Source organism: Lepisosteus platostomus, chromosome 4, assembly GCF_059453375.1.
Source record: "Lepisosteus platostomus isolate fLepPlt1 chromosome 4, fLepPlt1.hap1, whole genome shotgun sequence".
Classification (NCBI taxonomy): Eukaryota; Metazoa; Chordata; class Actinopteri; order Semionotiformes; family Lepisosteidae; genus Lepisosteus; species Lepisosteus platostomus.
The window spans coordinates 72602691-72622957 of NC_142614.1; the positions used below are offsets into that span (position 1 = coordinate 72602691).

General features: G+C 37.6%; 1 protein-coding gene across 2 annotated transcripts in view; it reads right to left on the reverse strand.

Annotated features, from left to right (window-relative positions):
* The window catches only part of edil3b (EGF like and discoidin domains 3b), a 267283-nt gene that overhangs the window by 162953 nt on the left and 84063 nt on the right, over positions 1–20267 (reverse strand). For both annotated transcript variants that reach the window (XM_088630643.1, XM_088630642.1), the window contains exon 4: positions 8053–8181. In XM_088630643.1, the coding sequence (XP_088486769.1) occupies positions 8053–8181 (129 nt within the window). The remainder of the gene's footprint in view (positions 1–8052; positions 8182–20267) is intronic.

Sequence of the window (20267 nt, forward strand, 5' to 3'; positions counted from 1 at the left end):
GTCACATTCAGTAGGGTAAGCAAAAGGTTATTGGTGGGGGAAATCAAAGAACAGAAATATGTATTTTTAATTAGGTCACTATGCATCCAGATCACTCTGCTTTATGAGAATTTGTACAGCAGATGCAGTGTAATCTCCGTGTCTTAATCATCTCATGGCCATCACAGCTAATTAAGATGAAAGAAATCTCACACTATTTGCCTTAGATTGCAGATAAGGAAACAGAATCAAGAAAAGAAAACTCTCATGGCTGAGCTGCATATAAAGATGATCTTAAAACACCTAAACCATGTTAACATGCACAATGTGTGTACTAAAGTGTACATGGCTGACTTGATTTTACTCACAGACAGTCCCTGTAATTTTCACATTTAAAGTGAAAATGCAGAGACAAATGAATGTGGAATTTAAATGTAGGCTTTTTTTTACTTGCCCATTTCAGAGGGAAACATCATTTTATTAGACAACACACTTATCTAAGAAAAAATATGACCTCCATTGAGCCATTACCATCTTATCTACTCCTACCATGTCAGTCCCTTACAGCATTTGAGGCTTTGTCTGCCCTCCATAAAGTGAAGTCTTTCAAAGTTTTAATTGAAAGAATTAAAAAATCTACTGTTTTTTTTTACATAAATGCATGCCATTAGAGTTTAAATTGAGTTCCTAATTTCTATAAGAGATAGTACTTACAATCTTTGGAGATACATGCCCATGAGGCAATCACTCACATCACTGGCTTGACACTTCATTATAATAATTGGCTATGTTCATATCCAGTACTGTGCCAATCTGCCTATTTGTCCTGTTGAGATATAGGCGTGAATTTAAAATGACAATACCACCACAGAGGTCTTTTTTCACAACCACATATAACAGAGCCATGGACATGGGAAAGATTTTAACATAAAAAGTGTATTTATCTATGTAAACGAATGCAAAATTCTTCTAATTAAATTATTCTTCATTTAGAATTAATTTAACTGATGAAGAATTAGCAGACTTTCTCTACACTCTATATACTGAGAAGCAATTAAAATGTTACAAATGTTATTGGTTCCATTACTCATTTGTTGCATTTTTAATGCATTCTTCACACGACAATAAATTCTTAATGTATGGTACTACAGTATTTCATAATTAGAACATGAGAAAGACTGTACAGAAGAGGAGTCAGTTCAGCTCTAGAGCATATGTTTAAGCAACATTGATCTAATTGATGATTGATAACTTAGGAGTAAAAATAACTCCATTTGTTGTTAATTATCATGTCTTAATTTTCTCATTTTTTTATTAATCTGCTGATTTGATCTTTTAAAAAAATGCCATATGTTTTAAGAATGCCCAAAGGAACAATATTTCAAGGAAGTTGTTTATTTAAAATACAGCTTTAGGGTTTTTTTCTAATTTTAGTGTCAGCTGTCTGCCTGACATCTAACGTATTGTGTATTATACTGTATATCTTTCTGCAATGTATTTCAGTGCTTTTAATTGTCGGATTTAAACCCCTTGGTACAAGAGATACTGTACACATTTAAATCTGGCAAAACCTGAGAAAGCAGCTTAGCACACTTACAGTACGACATCTGCAAAGTCATTAATCAAGAGGAACAACGGGATTCTGAAAAGCAGGTACAAGGGTCTAAGCAGACAACCTGATTCGCACATACAGTATTTACTGTACCTATGTGTAATCTATGAAAAAACACACATTCTAGAATTATGTATCTGGTTACAGTACAGAAACAGTAGTGTTGATGCTCTCATACTTAACCTAGTGAACCTCTGAGTGTATTCTAAAGCCACTTGAGACCATTAAAAAACTATCTTTAAAATTGTTGCTAAATGCTTTTACAATTACCAAACAAACATAACCTCAGTTCAACCTATAGGTTCACAGTAACATCTGATACTTTCCTAATTGTATTCCAAAAAAATTGTATTAATAGTCCCTTAGGATCAAATTAAACACAATTAAGCTGCATGTAATATTCACGGGACTATGTAAACTAGTATACCACAACTTTTGTTTCTGGTTGAGAAGAGTTTCCTTTGCAGCCTATATTGTTATGCCATTGTGTGCATCTAGACCTGGAAAAAGCACCCATGGTGTTCTGTATTTGGAGGCAGCAGATTTATAAATACCCATTAGTCAGATCCAGGATTTTTTTTTCTTCTCTGTGTGTGCCAGACGGTAAAGGGCTTAGGTAGACTTAATGAGTTGTATTATTAAAGTCTACTAAACAGCTTTTAAATGGAACACTGGATCCCACAAACTCCCACACGGACGGATGATAATCCCTATAGACGTCTTGCTGAAGCCAAGAGGATACTGCTATAAATAGCAGCAAATAAAAAAAAATCTCAAACACTGACATTACAGTTTACTCTGCAGTATCTCTTTCATCCCAAATGCTTTGCATTTACTGTAGGGATGGAGAGCAGGCATTGGCGATGACTGTGTGCCCAATAGCGCCAGACTGGAATTTGGCATTGACTCTGTTTACCATTATTTTCATACTCTGTAGAAGTGTGGTTTCTGCTCAGGGCTCTAAAATACCCAGCTCTGTAAATGGGTATCAACATGTCCAGTCTTAATAAATAGTCCCTATCAGTTGCTTTGGATAAAATCACCAGCCGAATCTTCGAATAAGTATACTAAATGAATTGTTAAGGACTCATTTTAATTATCTTCTAGTGTGCTAGTTTCAAATTGTTCTCTTACACAGAGCTGTAAGACAAGCTGGAACAAGCTGTTCAGCCATGCTATTTAAACTGTATGGCATAACATGTGAAATAATGTGTGGTAAACTCTTTATTAACCTACTGTAACTTGCACTACAGGTTACAGATTAATGTCAACTCTATTACGGAAGTCAGCTTTAATACAATAATCAGTTTGGCTGTCTATGGCAAAAACAGTCATATATGTACTGTACTTTATTATCTACGGTAACTTTAATAATTAATCAACAAACTCATGACTCGCCTTTGTCATAATACATTTTTTTTTCTTCTGACTAATCATTATTTGTGTACTTCTGATCCTATGGCTTTTGTTTATATTAGATTTTCTAATTTTGCTCTTTCTTCACTTTCTTTTTTTGAAAGATAACATGGACCTGATCAACATTTCCGTAATACATACATTAGATACTGTACCTTAGTACACTGTTTACAGCCAGCTGCACTCAGCAACAGTTTCAACAATAAACTGGAGCATAGAGAGTGTATCTTTAGACATGGAAGCAGTACTTGGTCTAATACAGATGCTACAGTATGACAACTTTTTAGATCCAGTTATTTTCCCATATTATCGAGGACAATAAAAAATCATATATACTGGTTTTCCACCATTAATCAGTTGGAAAAGCCTAACAGCCATGTTACATTACAAGTAATAGCTTTTGAGATTTTTTAAGCTATAATAGGTATTGCCTGGGATAGCATTCTTACCTGTTTAGGGTACAAATGGTTGCACTTGAACTAAAATGCTTTAGATAGCAGACCTATTTAATGATTTGTATGCATTGTCTGTTATCTCGTTGTAGCATATGAAACTAAGAAATTTGATCTTTGGTTAGCTTGGTTAATGTATTTGTTTAACATCTCTGGCACTGCCCATAAAAGCTTATAATGTATCTTACCTTATTGAGGATCAATAGTTTAATTATGTTTGCTGTTTTAGGCCTGAGATTGAGTTGATTACATGTGGTGTTCCACAGGGTCAAATGCTATAATGACATGGTAATGAATTACCCTTTATATGCAAATGTTTCTTAAATCTATATCACACCTTTTCAGTACACTCAAATTCTGATATGAAAACTTGGATTACAATATTTTGCATCTAAATTCTATTATTGAGTTCCTCCCATCAGTAATGTAAAACCAATGCTGTAACTTTGTCATATGATTATATTTTGCTTTAAGTTCACTCCAAAGCGTTGGTGGAGATTTCTTGATCTTGATGTATTGATTTTTAATTAATTGTTGTAATGCCCTACTTCACAATTTAGTCTGTTCAGAACTCAACAGCTAAAATCTTGGCTAAGGCACACACAAGTACCACATCCCTCATGCTTTTGAAACCTCACAATACCTTCCTGTTTCATTTTATGTCCATTTTTTAAATGAATGCTTTTTGTCCTGTTTTTTTAATTTATTTTAGTCCTGTTTATGTTCAAGGCCGTGCATGGCATTGCATGGCTCCACAAAACAAACTCTCAACTGGTTCTGGTTCATTATCTGTTCGTCTCCACTCTAAGAGTGACAGGGCCTTTCATTGTTGCAGTATATCGCACAGAACTGGAATACAAATCCAAAAGAAAAAAAAAGTAACTCAATCAAACTGCATATTTGCAAATCCTAACATAATGTGGCTGGAAGGCTACCCGTTCAAATCCCACAGCCGGCAGAGGAATCCTACTCCATTGGGCCCCTGAGCAAGGCCCTTCACCCCAGCTGCTCCAGGGGAGCTGTACAATGGCTGACCCTGCGCTCTGACCCCAATCTTCTCTCCCTGTCTGTGTGTCTCATGGAGAGCAAGCTGGGGTATGCGAAGAGACAAATTCCTAATGCAAGAAATTGTATAGGGCTAATAAAGTGATGTTATGTTATGTTAGAAACATTAAATGTGTTTAAAATTGCATGTTTTTCTATACATATCAACATCTGTTGAGTTTGCTTTGTTTTCATTTTTAGTCTGGTAATCTTACTTTTTACTTTTACTGTGATAGAGTATGTGATTTTTACAGTATGCGTTGTAAAAAACTGTAAGATGACGACTGCAATATTATTATATTTTTTTCTGCAAGACTAGAGCTTACTGTTATCTATCTGATCACAAATGTACCATTCACACTGTGTTAAACTCTAGCCCATGGAAAAAAAAACACTTTCAGTACAGTTGTAATGTAAAAAGCTCTAAAATAAGGGATTCCCATTATCTAATTTTCTCAAACAGTAAAACTTAGACAAAATTCACTACCACAAATCTGTGCTAATCAGACAATAATATACATGTAAACTGTTTTCTTTATAGTGTAATTATCTTTTTAAGATTATGAAAGCATCTTAAAATATGGGAATTAAACAAATCTTGACTAGCTGTATGGTCCAATACCTCACAGCTTTATTTGGCTTTGCAAGTCTGAACTCAAATGTTTGACTGTCAGTGTGGCAAGGCATGATAATCCCTGTGACAAAACCTCACCTGGACATCTGACTAAAGAAATAAATGGAAGGAGATATTATTAGTCGGCCCCTGGATTACAGTACAGTAGCTGTTATTCAATCTGTTTGACAGCAAGATATTTAGAATACTGTTTGGGAAACAATGCATTTATTTTAGGTCCAGTTTGGCAAGGAAAATTTGGAACACTTTTTACACATCACAAATCAAAGGCATTGATAAGACAAAACATTATGATGAGTCTATCCCTACTTCCACCTGTTATATACTGTAAACATATTCAGACTTTTTCCCCCATGTTATTACTTTTTGTAAACTTACAAACACTGTTAATTTGTAATAAAGAAAAGATTAAATTTAAACAGAACATGTACTCAAGTTTGTTAAAAACTGGTAAAATCCAAGAGTCTCAACTTTTTTTCTCTTCCGTTAAACTCAGAAGCAATTAAAGTCTGTCTTTGCAGTCACAAAGCATGTTAAGCAGTAATTTTCCACACAACTATCATGTCTCTTTTAATTGGTAAATTAAACATTCACTAAATGCTGTTTACTAATAACTAAAGACATATAACTTTTTTATTTACTTTAAATAACTACAGTAGATGAAATTGCCTACAATTACTATATTCATGCATGATCCAACAAGACATGCACCTCAGAAATGCTTTTGCACTTAATGTGAAAAAAAAGCTTTGTGACTCTCTTACTCTGTGGAGACAATCAATTACGTTTTTGCTATAGGCAGAATTTACAGGGCTGACATGAACTTGATTGGTTTACTATGTTTCCCCCAAATAATACACTTCTGACGCACAATACCCTGTCTAAGTAGACAGATTAATTTTGTTTCTGGCACATAACAAGGTTTTGAAACAAAATGCTGAAATAAAATATAATTATGACACTCATAATTATAGTAATATACAGTACAATCAGACACATACTTATTAACTAATTAGCCATGTTAATTGTAAGGCTTATTACCTGAAAAATACAAAATCAAAATCACAGAAAACCAAGATACCTACTGTAGTAGAGCCCTGTAATCTGTAAAATGTTCAGATTTCGTTTTAGGTGAAAACATTGAAATGGTGTAAACTGGAAAATTAAAGAAGAACAAAAACCCAGTGTATTGTTTACTACAAACAAGTTCTTTTGACCATCAAATCCACCACTGGTTTGGAGACACCACAGCATTCTTTTAAATGGTAAAATGAGTATTAAATATTTTACTGTTAATTATACTTTTATAGCAATATTCTACTAACACTATTTTTTATATATTTATATATACATACGGTATTGGAAAAGTACAAAGGAAAAAGGTCTCACACAATATAAGGGTCACACCTGAAGAAGGCTCCATGGCTGAAACATTGTGTTTTTTTTTCTTTTCTTTTCAGCAGGGAATAAACCTATAAATTGTTCCTTTGCAGCCTATGCATGCTTGCGCAGCTAACCACCTGAACCACATATGGTATAGCCATCTTACAATCATTCTTGTTGCTTTATGTTACCTGAACCTGTAGGTTGTTGATTGGCATTTTAGATCTTTACAGGAGAGGATTTAATTTTAGGCACAAAGTCTATCCACAGATCCCCTCTAACTGGTGTAAGTGCATAATAGGATTTTTTTGTAGCTTCTTCTGTCTTATCTCATTACAGCTGCTAATAACCACCGGGATGTAAAGACTGATCATCTAACTCTATCATAAAGAGCTAGCATTATAAAGGACAGAGAATACAGAGGTGTAACTGTACTTTAGGAATGGTATCATTTGTTTTCAATGCAACTTGTTTTTCTATTTAAACACATTTGCCGAATGAAAATAAACACAGCTTGCTTTATAAATATGTGTTGGTGCTATACCATTTTGAGGAGCTCCTGCAGACCTGTGAACTGTTTTTCCATTGCTCTGGCAGCAGGAAAGTAGGGATAGCAGCCAACATACAGTAGCTGTTGTAGCCAAAGTGTAAACTGCATCAATAAAAATGGAGGAAAGGTAGTCAACTTAGCAAAAGGATTCAAAAGGAAACAGTGGGGTTCTGGATTCCAAACAATTTACAGCTGCTGTTAAACCCCAGAGAATATCTGGAGAAAGTACCTTAATTCCTTAGTTTAATAGTTTCAAAATATTGCATTGTGTTTCCAAATGACAACTGTTATATACTGTTAATGGAAAACTTGATAACTTCACCCATATGCTTTGATGTTTTTTTATTTTTGTTTTGCCTGATTTATCACTTTTGCAAAAAAAAGTTAAGTCCATACCAGAAACGCACCAGACCAGCTCATTGGACCAGAGCTTATTCTGGGCTCTGTAGCATTAAGCAGATTAGAAAGCACAAGGCGTCCTCCTGGATGGGACACCTATCCCCAGCAATGTTTGTATACTTACAGGAGCAACTGGAGTGAAGCATCTCACTGAAAGTACAACAGCAGTGACTGCAGAGGGGACTTGAACCCACATCCTATCAGATGTCAAAGGCTTACCACCTATTCTATACAACCCCCTATTACTGATGCATTATACAGAACACAGACTACAAAATAATGCAATCAGCAGACACTGAATATTTTAGAAATGTACAAATATCCACAATTTTCAGCTATGTGCAAGAATATGAGATGTATAAAATAAAATAATTCAGACTACATTTTACTAATTTTATTTTGCAATTGGTTGAGTTTTCCAAAGTCACCACTAGTGACAAAGGCATACTGCCTCCAAAAACAGGCATGTTTACTTTCAAGAAGTACAGTTTTTCTGTCCCAAGAATATTGTTTGGATTTTTGCATATTAACATGAAAGAAAAAGAAGAACCCCCCCCCCCCCCCAAAAAAAAAAAAATCTTACTGTGTTGGCAGTGGATTCCATTGAAGCCAGCTGGACATTTGCAGACATAACCAATGAAGGTGTCACCTCGGTAAGTCTCGCTTATTTCACACAATCCTCCATTGTGACACGGGTTTGGGTGGCAAGGTCCTGTAATAGAATAAAACAGATACTTACTACATGAAATCATTTAAAACATTTGATGTCCCCAGATTTAAGGTTTAATTGCTTTCTATTTGGGGCACTTTTCTCTCTATACCTGAATATCCAAACCAGTAGACTGACCAGGTGTACTGTGCTTTGAGATGTGCCATTGTTCAGATGAGACACAGGTTCTATATATTCTACTACTTTATCATTACAGATCCTGTTCTTCTGATTGGAAGAGCAGTGTCCTGGCTTCACTCTGGGTTTCCACAGTAGCCTAACTGCAGATTTCCCCTTAATTTGATTAGTGAACTACTTTCTCATGTTTCCACCAGATCTGCTGTGTAGTGGGATAGGTGACGCGTAATGTTTGCTATATGTGACGCAGGTGGTGTTGCTGGATGAAGTGGATCCCCTGCTTTATACTGTATTCGGGATGAAAAATACCATTTAGCAACATTCATAATTATAATTTGCATACAATAAAACCCTGAGGAAATAATGCAACAAGAATCTACAAGCTGGTGCATCCTTCAAACCCATCTACACGTTTTTTATGATTTTGCCTCATTTAATTATTGTTTGTGTCCAACCCTGCCTGTGTTAAATTTTAAAACATGCAGCCCAAACCAAACTAATGTGCCAACAATTCCAAAGAAAAACTTGATTTGCGTAGATGAGAACTTGGTAATTTTGAGTTTTTTTTTCTGCTTCTCCACACAAAGGTGATTTGTGACTTTCATTACATCATCATAAAACCGGCTTGACACATATAATCAGATATTCCAATAAGGACTCCTCTGATGTCATCTTCAGGTTATATCCTCTTTTTAGCTCATAGACTTTTTCAGAGGCCCCTTCCAAGCTCTCGAAAGTATGACAGATGGACAGTCATTACTGATTACTTTAGGGTTGGACATATTCTGACTGAGGGAAACTAATGAAAGTCATACCATGGGATTTTGAGGCCTAAGTGGCCTTTCCAGTGAATCCCAATATGATATGCAATGAAATCACCAACCTCACATCCACATGGTTCAACTCAACATAAGGTTTTAGTTTAGGAAGTAGATCTTTGAGAGACCTTCCAGTTCAGCAAGTGCTTCAGCAGCACTGGATTTTTCCCCAGATAAGATCACTTTATTAGCCCTATACAATGTCTTGCATTAGGAATTTGTCTCTTTGCATACACCAGCTTGCTCTCCATGAGACACATAGACACACAGATAGAGAGAGAGAAGCTGGGGGTCAGAGCGCAGGGTCAGCCATTGTACAGCGCCCCTGGAGCAGTTGGGGTTAAGGGCCTTGCTCAGGAGCCCAACGGAGTAGAATTGCTCTGCCAGCCACAGGATTTGAACAGGCAACCTTCCAGCCACAGGCACAGATCCCTAGCCACAGAGCCACCGCTCCGCACGGTCGAGATATGCAGTAACAAGGACTCTATTTATTGAAAGACTGAGTTTACAAAGCATTTCTGCGAAAGGACGATAGATGATTTTGATTATATGACTGCAAACAAGTTTTATTAGGATTGTTCTTAGGATGGGGGTCTATTTTGCTTTTATTCTATGCAATATCAGAGCAGAAGAACTGAACATAATAAGAGTCAAGCTTCTGGCTGTTGTTAAAAATGTATGATTTAATTTCTCATATTGACATTTAGTGAGACATTTGTGTGGGCAAGAGAATCATTACATAAAAGAAATGGGAAACTTTAGTGAATTTATGTGTGCATTCATTCAGTGTTTCATTCAGAACAGTCATGATCTATGTCCCATCTTTTACCCTATGCTTCTAGGATAGGCTGGCTTGACACACCCCTCACTAGAATAAGAATTGTGCTAAAGCATGGACAGGATTAATTAATTATTATGATTAATTACTCTTAGTTTAATATTCTTGCCATTTTTAGTCAGATGGTTACAGGTTATGTTGTGTGTTTCCAGTTAAATTAATATTTCACACAGATTTTCACAACAGAAAATGTCATTAAGATGTTTTATGATCTAGAACCTGTCACCGGTATTGCTATAGTAAACTGATACTGAGGTTCTAAAGGAGCTATAGTGGCTAAAACCCAATAAAGTGTCAGGGGCTCAAGGCTGTGAATGCGTAAGGTGTCACTAGGTATAAAGTGGTGTCACCAAGTGCACTGCTTCATCACTTCTTTTACCATTTCAAATAATCTGATGCAGGACTACACTACTCTGTAAAACTGCCAGGTGGCACAGTGGATCCTTAAAGTACCACAGCTGTGTGTGGTTATCAGACAAATTGTTAATATTAACATTAATTAACCCATTAGTGCTTTCCTGCACTAGGTTTATTCCATGCTGAAAAGAGAAAAAAAGAAACACAACATTTTGGCTGTGGAGCTTTGTTTGGGCGTCAACACCCGAAATGTTGTGTTTCTTTTCTTCTCAGCATGAATTAAGAACTGTACTATTAAAAATTAGTACAGTCCATGCTTTGTGTGTTTGATAAGGGAGACAAGTAGACAAATCTGTGTTAAACAGACCGTTTAGAATGAAAAAAAAAATATGTAAAATTAATAAATGTCACTCACAAAATACAAATGTCTTGTAAATATTTGTCTTTGCTCCATCATGTCAGAGCTAGTAGTTAAAATGTATAATGAGGAAGGACCTACAGGACTACTGAAGCCTATTAGTGCCACAGAAAAAAAATACTGAATTGCAGATAGAACTGAACCAGGAAACTATAGACCAATCATTATAGACCAATCATTACTAATGATTACTAATGTAATGTAAAGATCTAGAAATTATAGATACATTAAATTAATACTTTTAAATCAGTGACATTTTAAGCATCCAACAACATAGATTTAGAAAGGGAATCTCCTGTATAACTTGCTAGAATTCTTCAATCAAGCAACAAGGACAGCAGGTAAAAAAAAAATCTAATGACATATTTAGATTTCCAGGCAGCCTCTGATAAAGTCCCTTACAAAAGCCTGATTTTTAAATTGAGAGCCAGAGAATTCTGAAATAAGTACAGTACGCACATGGATAAAGAACAGGATACAGCAAGACATCTTAAAAGCTATCACCTCCAATGTATGTAGTTGTACAGCATGTAGGCCTGTTGTTCATATAATCATTATATCAATTTAATATTGATTGATTGATCTAATGAATATCATTAGAAAACTAGTTAAACACAGTATGTAGCAAAGAAAGAAATAGTGGCAAAGGAATTACTAATGATCTAGACAAAATCATGGTTCGGGCACGCATGTGGAACATGACATTTAACATTGATAAGTGCTGAGTTATCCACACTGTTTATAGGATGACGACATGGCATGGAGCTGCAGGAAATGACACGAAAGTGATTTGGGTGTTTATGATTCATCGTGTCAGCTCAGAATGGCTCTCCTTTGTCGTGTGGACTCCAGGAAAGTCATGATGTGTCCAGTTTTGTTCTCAATACCACAGAAAGGATAGTATAGCCTTAGAAAGAGTTCAAAAAGGAAGCCACAAGAAGGATTCTTGTTCTTAGTGGATTACCAGATACAGATGGTTTAAAGGAGAAAAATCTTTTCAGTCTAAAAATGAAAATTGAGAGGAGATTTGATTCATGTATAGAAGATTCTATTGGGTATAAGGTAGGGTTACTTCAGGGGACTTAATTCTGGGGAAGAGATTTATTTCATGCTTACTAGTGAAACAAGGACACAAAGGGAAACTAAACTTAAAGAGAATTTATTTTGCAAAAGGAATTGTGAGAAGGCTAAGCAGCTAACTCCAAACAGTTTTAAGAAATGGCTGGAAATTTTAGTTTCATTACTAAACTAGCAAGAAAAGATAGGTCTCCTTTCGGTTGCCAGCTTTCCTATTATTTGAGCTCATCTCATGTTTGCTTTTCTTTCACAAAGTTGTCCTTGGCTTCCTTTCTTTGAAATGATAAAACAACACAATGAAGTGCTTCCATCAAAAGCACCTTCTAAAAGATTGTCTGCATAGAACGCTTTCTTTCACAGTCTGATGAAAATGACAACATACCATTGTCAACTAGAGATGGGCAATCAGCTGTATCCTGCAACTGACACACTCTTCATGAAAATCAGTAACGACTTACAGTAAAATTGACATTAACAGACTCTAATTGCCTCACTCCAGTGCATTAAAGACCCAGATTCAAAGCAGATATAAAGGAAAACTTCCCCATCATTAAATAATAAAATATACCACTCTTTAAATACTTCCTATGTAAGAATGAGAATTATCATGATTATTTATTATATCATCTCTCTATCCCAAATTATCATCCTCTTCAACATTTGCAACATGAAAAGAAAATTGATTTACTGTAATGTCTATCTCTGTGTTGGACATGACCTTGCTAAGTCCTAACAACACGATTCCATCCATCCTACACATTCTCTTTGGTGTTACAAGTCTTCTAAAGTCCATCCAGCATGCCATCAGCATTGCATGAAACTGAAATACTAAATCCAGCTATTTAATCTAAAGAATTCATCTTTTAAATGATAAACTCACAAGGAAACACAAAATAAAATAAAACAGCTGCTGTAGTATAACTTTTTCTACTGTAAAAATATTACTTGTGGGAAATCACTTTCCTAGTCACTTGCTTAATAATTTGTTCAAGTGAACACCAACACTTTTTGTAGTTCCATAGTTTTAATCACTGTATATGTGACTGCATTGCAACACTTTCTGTAATACAAAGCTAATGTTCATTAACACTAGCCATGATAGAATGGTTTAGCAAAGAAAATGCACACACAAACAATATATGGTACCATTTACAACAGTATCTACCTGTTTCAGTAGCTTTTTCACTTTTACAATTCATGTTGGCCTCAGTCGGTAATTAAAGAGATGAGCCACTAATTAAAATATGTATAATAGCATTATATGGCTCTATTAATGCAAACATCTATGCTCAGGCAGGTACACTCTCAAACATTAAATCTTGAATCGTACTTACATGAAAATTACTTACTAATGGCTCTAATGAAGAAAGCAGTTGAATACGATGGTCAGGAAAAATAATGTATGCTCAGCTTGAATATGCACAATATCCTTTGAAATATAGCTTAAAGCCTTTACATACTGAAGAAAGCAAGTTTTTTGCTTGTTTTTTCCATATTATCCACAGTATTGGCAGACCTTCCATAAGGTCTTATAAATATAAATTTACTTAAGAGAGCTCTCTATTAGTTATCCATTTCCCCATTCAATTCATTTGAAAAACTAAAACAGAAAACCTAAAAAGGTTTTACATTTTTGCCACTTATGAGACCCTTAAAACTACAGAGACAGACTGCAAGCACCAGCTTAATGATGCAGCATCTTTCCATTTGAATAAAAAAGGATTGTTAATTCAGTTCATAGAAGCCACACATCAGCTTCAGTTCATCACTTTCAATTCTAGTAGCATATAAAAGGCAGCAAAACACATTGTTGCTTTAAAAAATCATTAAGCTTCCTTTCAGTTCATGAAGAAAACTTTCACATACTGTTTAAAAAGTAGGACATGGAAAGGTAGAGGTAGGTGCACATAAAACCTTAATGTACACACTTTGCTAATTATATTAAAATTGCTTTGGTTTCCACATTACAAAAAAATAACCTTCCTGATCTTGAAAGACTTTAAAATGAGTGACCACAGAAATTGCCTATCAAGGGCGCATATAGCTCTGAAAATAAGAGGCACAAAAATATTAAAGGAGCAGCTGGAAGGGATATTAAGAATAGCTACAGTACCAGCATTGAAAGGAAGATCAATAAAATGGCCTCCTCTTGTTTATAAGCATACAAGCTTTGGTATTATATACAGCTTGACATTTCACCTCTTCACTCTTCACTTCTTTATTGCAACATGTTACATTTTAACTATTGCGTTTGTTTCACTCTTTGTACAGTATATCCTTATAAAAGATGAGGAAAATAGCAGCATCATTGGCAGATCTTTAGCAAATGTTGTTCTTCAGTGAACTGCATACTGTAATGATATACATAATTACAAACTGATATGGGTGTTTTTTGTGATAGTGAGGGTTGTTAAGGGTTCCCTAGCATTTAGAATAGATCTTCACCTGTATTTGCCATGCATCTGAAGAAATGTCTCACTATTATGGCACTCTCAACTGGCATCCCACTGAAGCTCAGCAGGTGTGACCCTGGTCAGTACCTGGATGGGAGACTCCTGGGAAAAACTAAGGTTGCTGCTGGAAGAAGTGTTAGTGGGGCCAACAGGGGGCGCTCACCCTGCAGTCCATGTGGGTCCTAATGCCCCAGTATAGTGACGGGGACACTATACTGTAAACAGGCGCTGTCCTTCGGATGAGACCTAAAACCAAGGTTCTGACTCTCTGTGGTCATTAAAAATCCTAGGGTGTTTCTCAAAAAGTGTAGGGGTGTAACCCCGGCGTCCTGGCAAAATTTCCCATTGGCCCTTACCCTTGTCCAGAAAAGCACTATATAAGTGTAAACAGTTATTGTTATTTTATACTGTATGTTTCCTTAGTGTCAGCAACACTTTGTGCTTTCAAACTAAGTGGCTCAATTTGATCCTCAATCTATAGAACTAATCCTCACTCATCACTATCCCGGGGTTAGAAATTCAAAACAGGTTTTACAGAGAACTCAAGATCCTTAATGACTAAATAATCTGAAACAGTGGCAATTAAAATCATTTTAGAGAATGGGTGATTTCATACATTATTCATTGCAGGTCATTAGAATCGAAGTGAAAATGAAAACTAGAAGGACCATATACTGTAGCTCTCTAGGACCTGGATTAAGATGTATCCCTCCATAGTCTGAATTTGGTGCTGTACAGTTGCCTGCTGATAGTGGGTAATGTCAGGATAAGTTCACTCCAAAAGACATGGGCAGAAAATCAAAACAGCCTTGCAGAGAGGCAATTATAGGGACACTTACTCTAGCCATACAAATGTGCACTCCATTCTGGAGTTACAAGTATAATAAGAAAGATTGCCATGATTACTGGACAATTTAGTGGCCACTTTCACAGTCAACACGAGGTTGGAGAACAAACTGTATCTCTACAAGAGGCCTTGCAATTCTTCGATCACCTGAAAGAGGTGGACAAATAATTTAACAAGATGTCCTCTTCAGGTTGTTCAACAGATGATACAAAACTACTATCATTATGCAGACTAGACAAAAAAGGCTTCCACATTGGTTGCCTCTTTGTACAGTAGCTTACATCTGTTTTGAGGCAGGTCATTTAGATGCAATTGAATCAATCAATAAAATCTTAGTACAGGTAGCGAAACAAAAAATGAAACACCTGGGTGAATTAGATACACCAAGTAAACTGAAAGCTCACGTGCTAATTAAACCAATAACATCCCAGCATGCTTAAGGCCATGCATTAAAATGCTGGTCAGGGCAGGTTGCCAATAATTATGGCCTATAGAACTGCAATAGGGAAAGTCTCATTGACTTTGAAGTAAGGGTGATTGTTGGGGTGCATTTGGCAAGAGCTTCACTAAACAAGTCAGCTCATCTTACTGTTGTTACATGGGCAACATTGTCTATTTTCATGTTGACATTAAATAGGTTAACGATTGCAGATCACATAGTCACAATTCAGTTTATCTCCTCACCCCCAAAGTGTCTAGTAAACATTACTGAGGTAATATGAGCCCAGAATCAAGATTTCATCACATAACAGCATTACTGTACTTAAAAAGAAATAATCAATAGCAACTACACCTTATTGATGACACCACTCATTGGAATCTGACCCAGATTAAACCAACAAGAAACATGGAAACAAACTATACAAATATCTCTCTTTTCACTTGAAAAGACAGAAACAAAAAGAATATGAAGTCTTTCTTTTTTGTCTGAGTAATCTTGATTCTATTAGAACTAGTGAGAATGCCTCTACCACAATGAGGTTTTGAATCAGATGATTATCAGTATTTACAGCTGTAATGAAATGCAAAGAGCAGACTGGGTATAGAAAAGAAAACACCACTACAAGCATGACAGTGTGATTGAGGAAATGCTTGGTAATTGATCCCAAGGACTGGCAGGGCCATTGCTCCACCCACCAAATCAAACAAGCAATTTTGAAACTATCAGTGAATCATCTCCTTGAAAACAATTATGTTAAGAGTACACTTCAATAAGTATGGCAGTTGTACGGCAGGTTTGGTGTATGTACACTCCACATCATGAACAAAATAGACAAATTCTTAGATAAAGTGAAAAGTATATTTAGACACAAGTAAGATAAATAAATCAAGAAACAAAAAATAATAATTCAGAAGAAAGCACTCATTAACCTGTTCTAGGGATGTCAGATAAACTGAATGCATCAAGAGACAGGAATTGAACAAAGTTCAATGTCACCCTGAAAGACTTTCAGGAATCACAAAAAGGCAAAACCGCTGTAAAATGTAACCAAAATGTCATTGGTTTCCTACCTACTCTTAAGCCATCCTTACACGTTACTTCCCTTAAATATGAATAATCACTGATAAGGCTGAAGGGATCAAATGAGATTACTGCTTACCACTTGCATTTACTGAATGGGCATTCCAGAGGACACTAAAGCCTACCATGACATGGATGTCTTTATATTATACGTAGAACCAATACGTATTTCTCCTCTGGATATTAAAATATAACAGAGATAAAAGCCAAAAAAAATTTGAAAACCTAAGTAATTGTCTCTTGGAGGTCTCTTATACAAACATTCAGCATCAATTTAAATATAATGTGATATAGCACTCAATGGTGGGTGTCTATAAGACATAAGAAAATGGCAGTATTTTTTTTTTCATTCAGAAAATAAGGTTGCTTTTAGATTAGTTCTGAATTGCAAAGATTGGTGTCTGTCCAGATTTCCTTGAAATGAGCTAGAAATCACTGTGGTGCCTGAGGGCCTCTGGACTACTCATATTATCCAGGACAGCATGGATTGAATTAGACTGTAATCAGGCCCTCATCCCCAGGAGCTTCTGGGAGGGCCTGATGAAACAGAATGTGTTTTATATCTTTGTGTTATTAATGCTGATATTATTAGTTTATGTTTTAATTGCTACTGTTTGTTCTCTTCATGCCTGTGACACCACCATGAGTGTGACAATGAGTTTGGCTGTCAGGCCCCTAGTTGTGTTTCCTGCAGTGCTGTGCTCTGCACTAAACAGGGTACCATGTTTCCTTGTAGACTTAGTGACCCATTACTTCTCTCTATCCAAACATTACAAGGAATCCACAGTATTTTTACATAAAGTACTACAGCCTTGTCAGAGCCGAGCTGGATAACATGAAAAACATTGTACTGTATTCGCAGACCTGGCTACCCAGAGGGGAATGGCTGTTTCACCCATTGCCAGCACAGAGAAGAGCTGCTTCCGCAAGAAATACTAAGGGATTAGAGAGAAATAATTCTCCCAATCCAATCCTCGTATTTCCGTGTCTGCCAGAATCACAACAGCAGTCCTACTGGGGAACAGGGTGCTCATCTGGATCACCCTGCACAGCGGGCAGAAAAAAAACTTCTCAAGTGTAACAGTTCTCCCTGATAGACAGCAGCCAGCGACTATGATAACACCAGTCCTTGCCTTCAAACTCACAACTATAGCAGATACCTGGCTCGGCCACCTCCAGTCGGGAAGACGGGATGGGACTCAAACTGAATCCATTCTTTTATGGGACATTTGAGCTGGAATTCATATAAGATCCAGTTTCAAATCTTTCTACAGGCTACTGCATTGGAGAAATCCCACTAGTTAAAGAATTCACTGTAGTGTTTGAGGGACCCTAACTGCAGCAATTGCAGACACCATGCTGGAGGCAACAGAAAGATGCTTCTGCAACTGTGAACCACTCTGAAAGAAAGGGGAGAGACTGGGCAGTACTATTACTGACATTCCTCTCCTGTTAAAAATGACTTCCCAGGGACAAGCAGCACGACAGTGAATACAATGGCCACTATCATCTTTGTCCATAACATGACAATAGGGAATCCTGCCTTATGCTATTTGCAAGGCACAGAAGGAAGCTGACAATTGCTACATGCCAGAGGCCAAGGACTACTTCACAAAGTGGCTCAAAGCATATGTGCTGCTTGACCAGAGCACCACCACTGTTGTAGGTGTGATCCTGGAGGGCTTATTCACCAGGCTGGGAGCACCAGAAGATTGGCATAGGGATCAGAAGAGAAACTTTGTGTCAGATACATTTAGCAAAGTGTTCCTGTGCCTGGGGACACACCAGTACTAAGAATCCCTGCAACAGATACAATGTACTGAATCTTACCACCCTGACAACCATCCATAAGAAAGGTCTGAGACAAACATTTAACCCTGGTACTATAGTCCTGCAAGACCATCATTCAGGAATTTGTAGGATCCATGCCTGCAGTTATTATGATGGTTAGAGAGCTGTGTAGCCATATGCACTTTATGGTCAGTAGGCACAAAGACAAGGCTTCTTCCTAGTGTGGCACAAGGTACTTCACAAGGAATAAAGGTGTGCAAGTGCCCTTGCATTTGTCCAATAAAGTGAGTCCCAAGCAGATGATAAAACATAATCTGCATCACACCAAGCATTACCTAACCACTGGGAAGTTGATGTCTACAGTCCATGTCCTTGGATCAATTATAAATTGTACTTGGGCAGCTAGAGGTTGTACTGTATATCGAGTGTTCCATGGGGGAAGAGTGGTACTCCACTGTCACCAGTTCCCCTCTACTGGAAGTAGGGGGTTGTGGGATCTCAGGGGCCAGTACTACCACTGACCTCGATCATTGCTTCTAATGGCGCCTCAGTGGCCATGAAGCCACCAACACAGCATGCAGGTCTAGATCTGAGAGTGCTCAAAATTGATTAAACACAGGCAGACAGTCCATATACAATCCTACTGATTCCTCTGGCAATATAATGGGAACATGAGCTTATGTGTTGCCAATTGCCTCTACCAAGGTTAAAATACATGGAAGCATGAAGAAATAAAAGCAAATTAAAAAAGAATATATGCATCCTATGAGCAGGGTATAACCATAGAAGATCTACAGAGATTTAAAACAATATATACAATTTTGATCACGACATAATAGGAAAGATATTGTCACGATATTAGTTCCCCCTCCTTAAGGGTGCTCCAGCCCTATCACTCTAGACTTTATTCCATGCACCTGCGCCCTATTCCCTGCCCACCTTAAAAGCCAGGCGCTGACGCTCTTCCGGGCTCTGCATCTGATTTCCGTATCGTGCGAGTCCGGGACCAGGAAGCGCCTGGTCCCGTTAAGGTTTTAATCTCGGTTCCCGTTCCTGTTCCCCGTCTGCCGGTTCCGACCCGGCCTTCGTGGTTTTTAATTCCTTCGTCGGATGGATCTCCTGGTTTTGGACTTACCCTTGCGTTTTGGATACTCTATGGATTACTCTGGGATCGTTCGCCTCGGCCACACCTCCCCCGTGCACCAGCGCACCTTGGACACGCCCCCTGTCTTCTGCCCCGTTTTCCTGCATGACATTTCCCCAATGTTTCCCCACTCCGTCGGATTGTGTCGTCCGCATAGGGTCCGGAAAGAACTGTTCGTTACAGAATGCAGAGCCTACACCTGGACCCCGCGGACGGCACCCTGGCAGCCTGGATTCCATCGGTTTTTTTTTTTCTCTCCCTTTTTTTTTTCTTAGGGCTTCGGAGCCGCCCTGAAAAGGAGGGGCGTACTGTCACGATATTAGTTCCCCCTCCTTAAGGGTGCTCCAGCCCTATCACTCTAGACTTTATTCCATGCACCTGCGCCCTATTCCCTGCCCACCTTAAAAGCCAGGCGCTGACGCTCTTCCGGGCTCTGCATCTGATTTCCGTATCGTGCGAGTCCGGGACCAGGAAGCGCCTGGTCCCGTTAAGGTTTTAATCTCGGTTCCCGTTCCTGTTCCCCGTCTGCCGGTTCCGACCCGGCCTTCGTGGTTTTTAATTCCTTCGTCGGATGGATCTCCTGGTTTTGGACTTACCCTTGCGTTTTGGATACTCTATGGATTACTCTGGGATCGTTCGCCTCGGCCACACCTCCCCCGTGCACCAGCGCACCTTGGACACGCCCC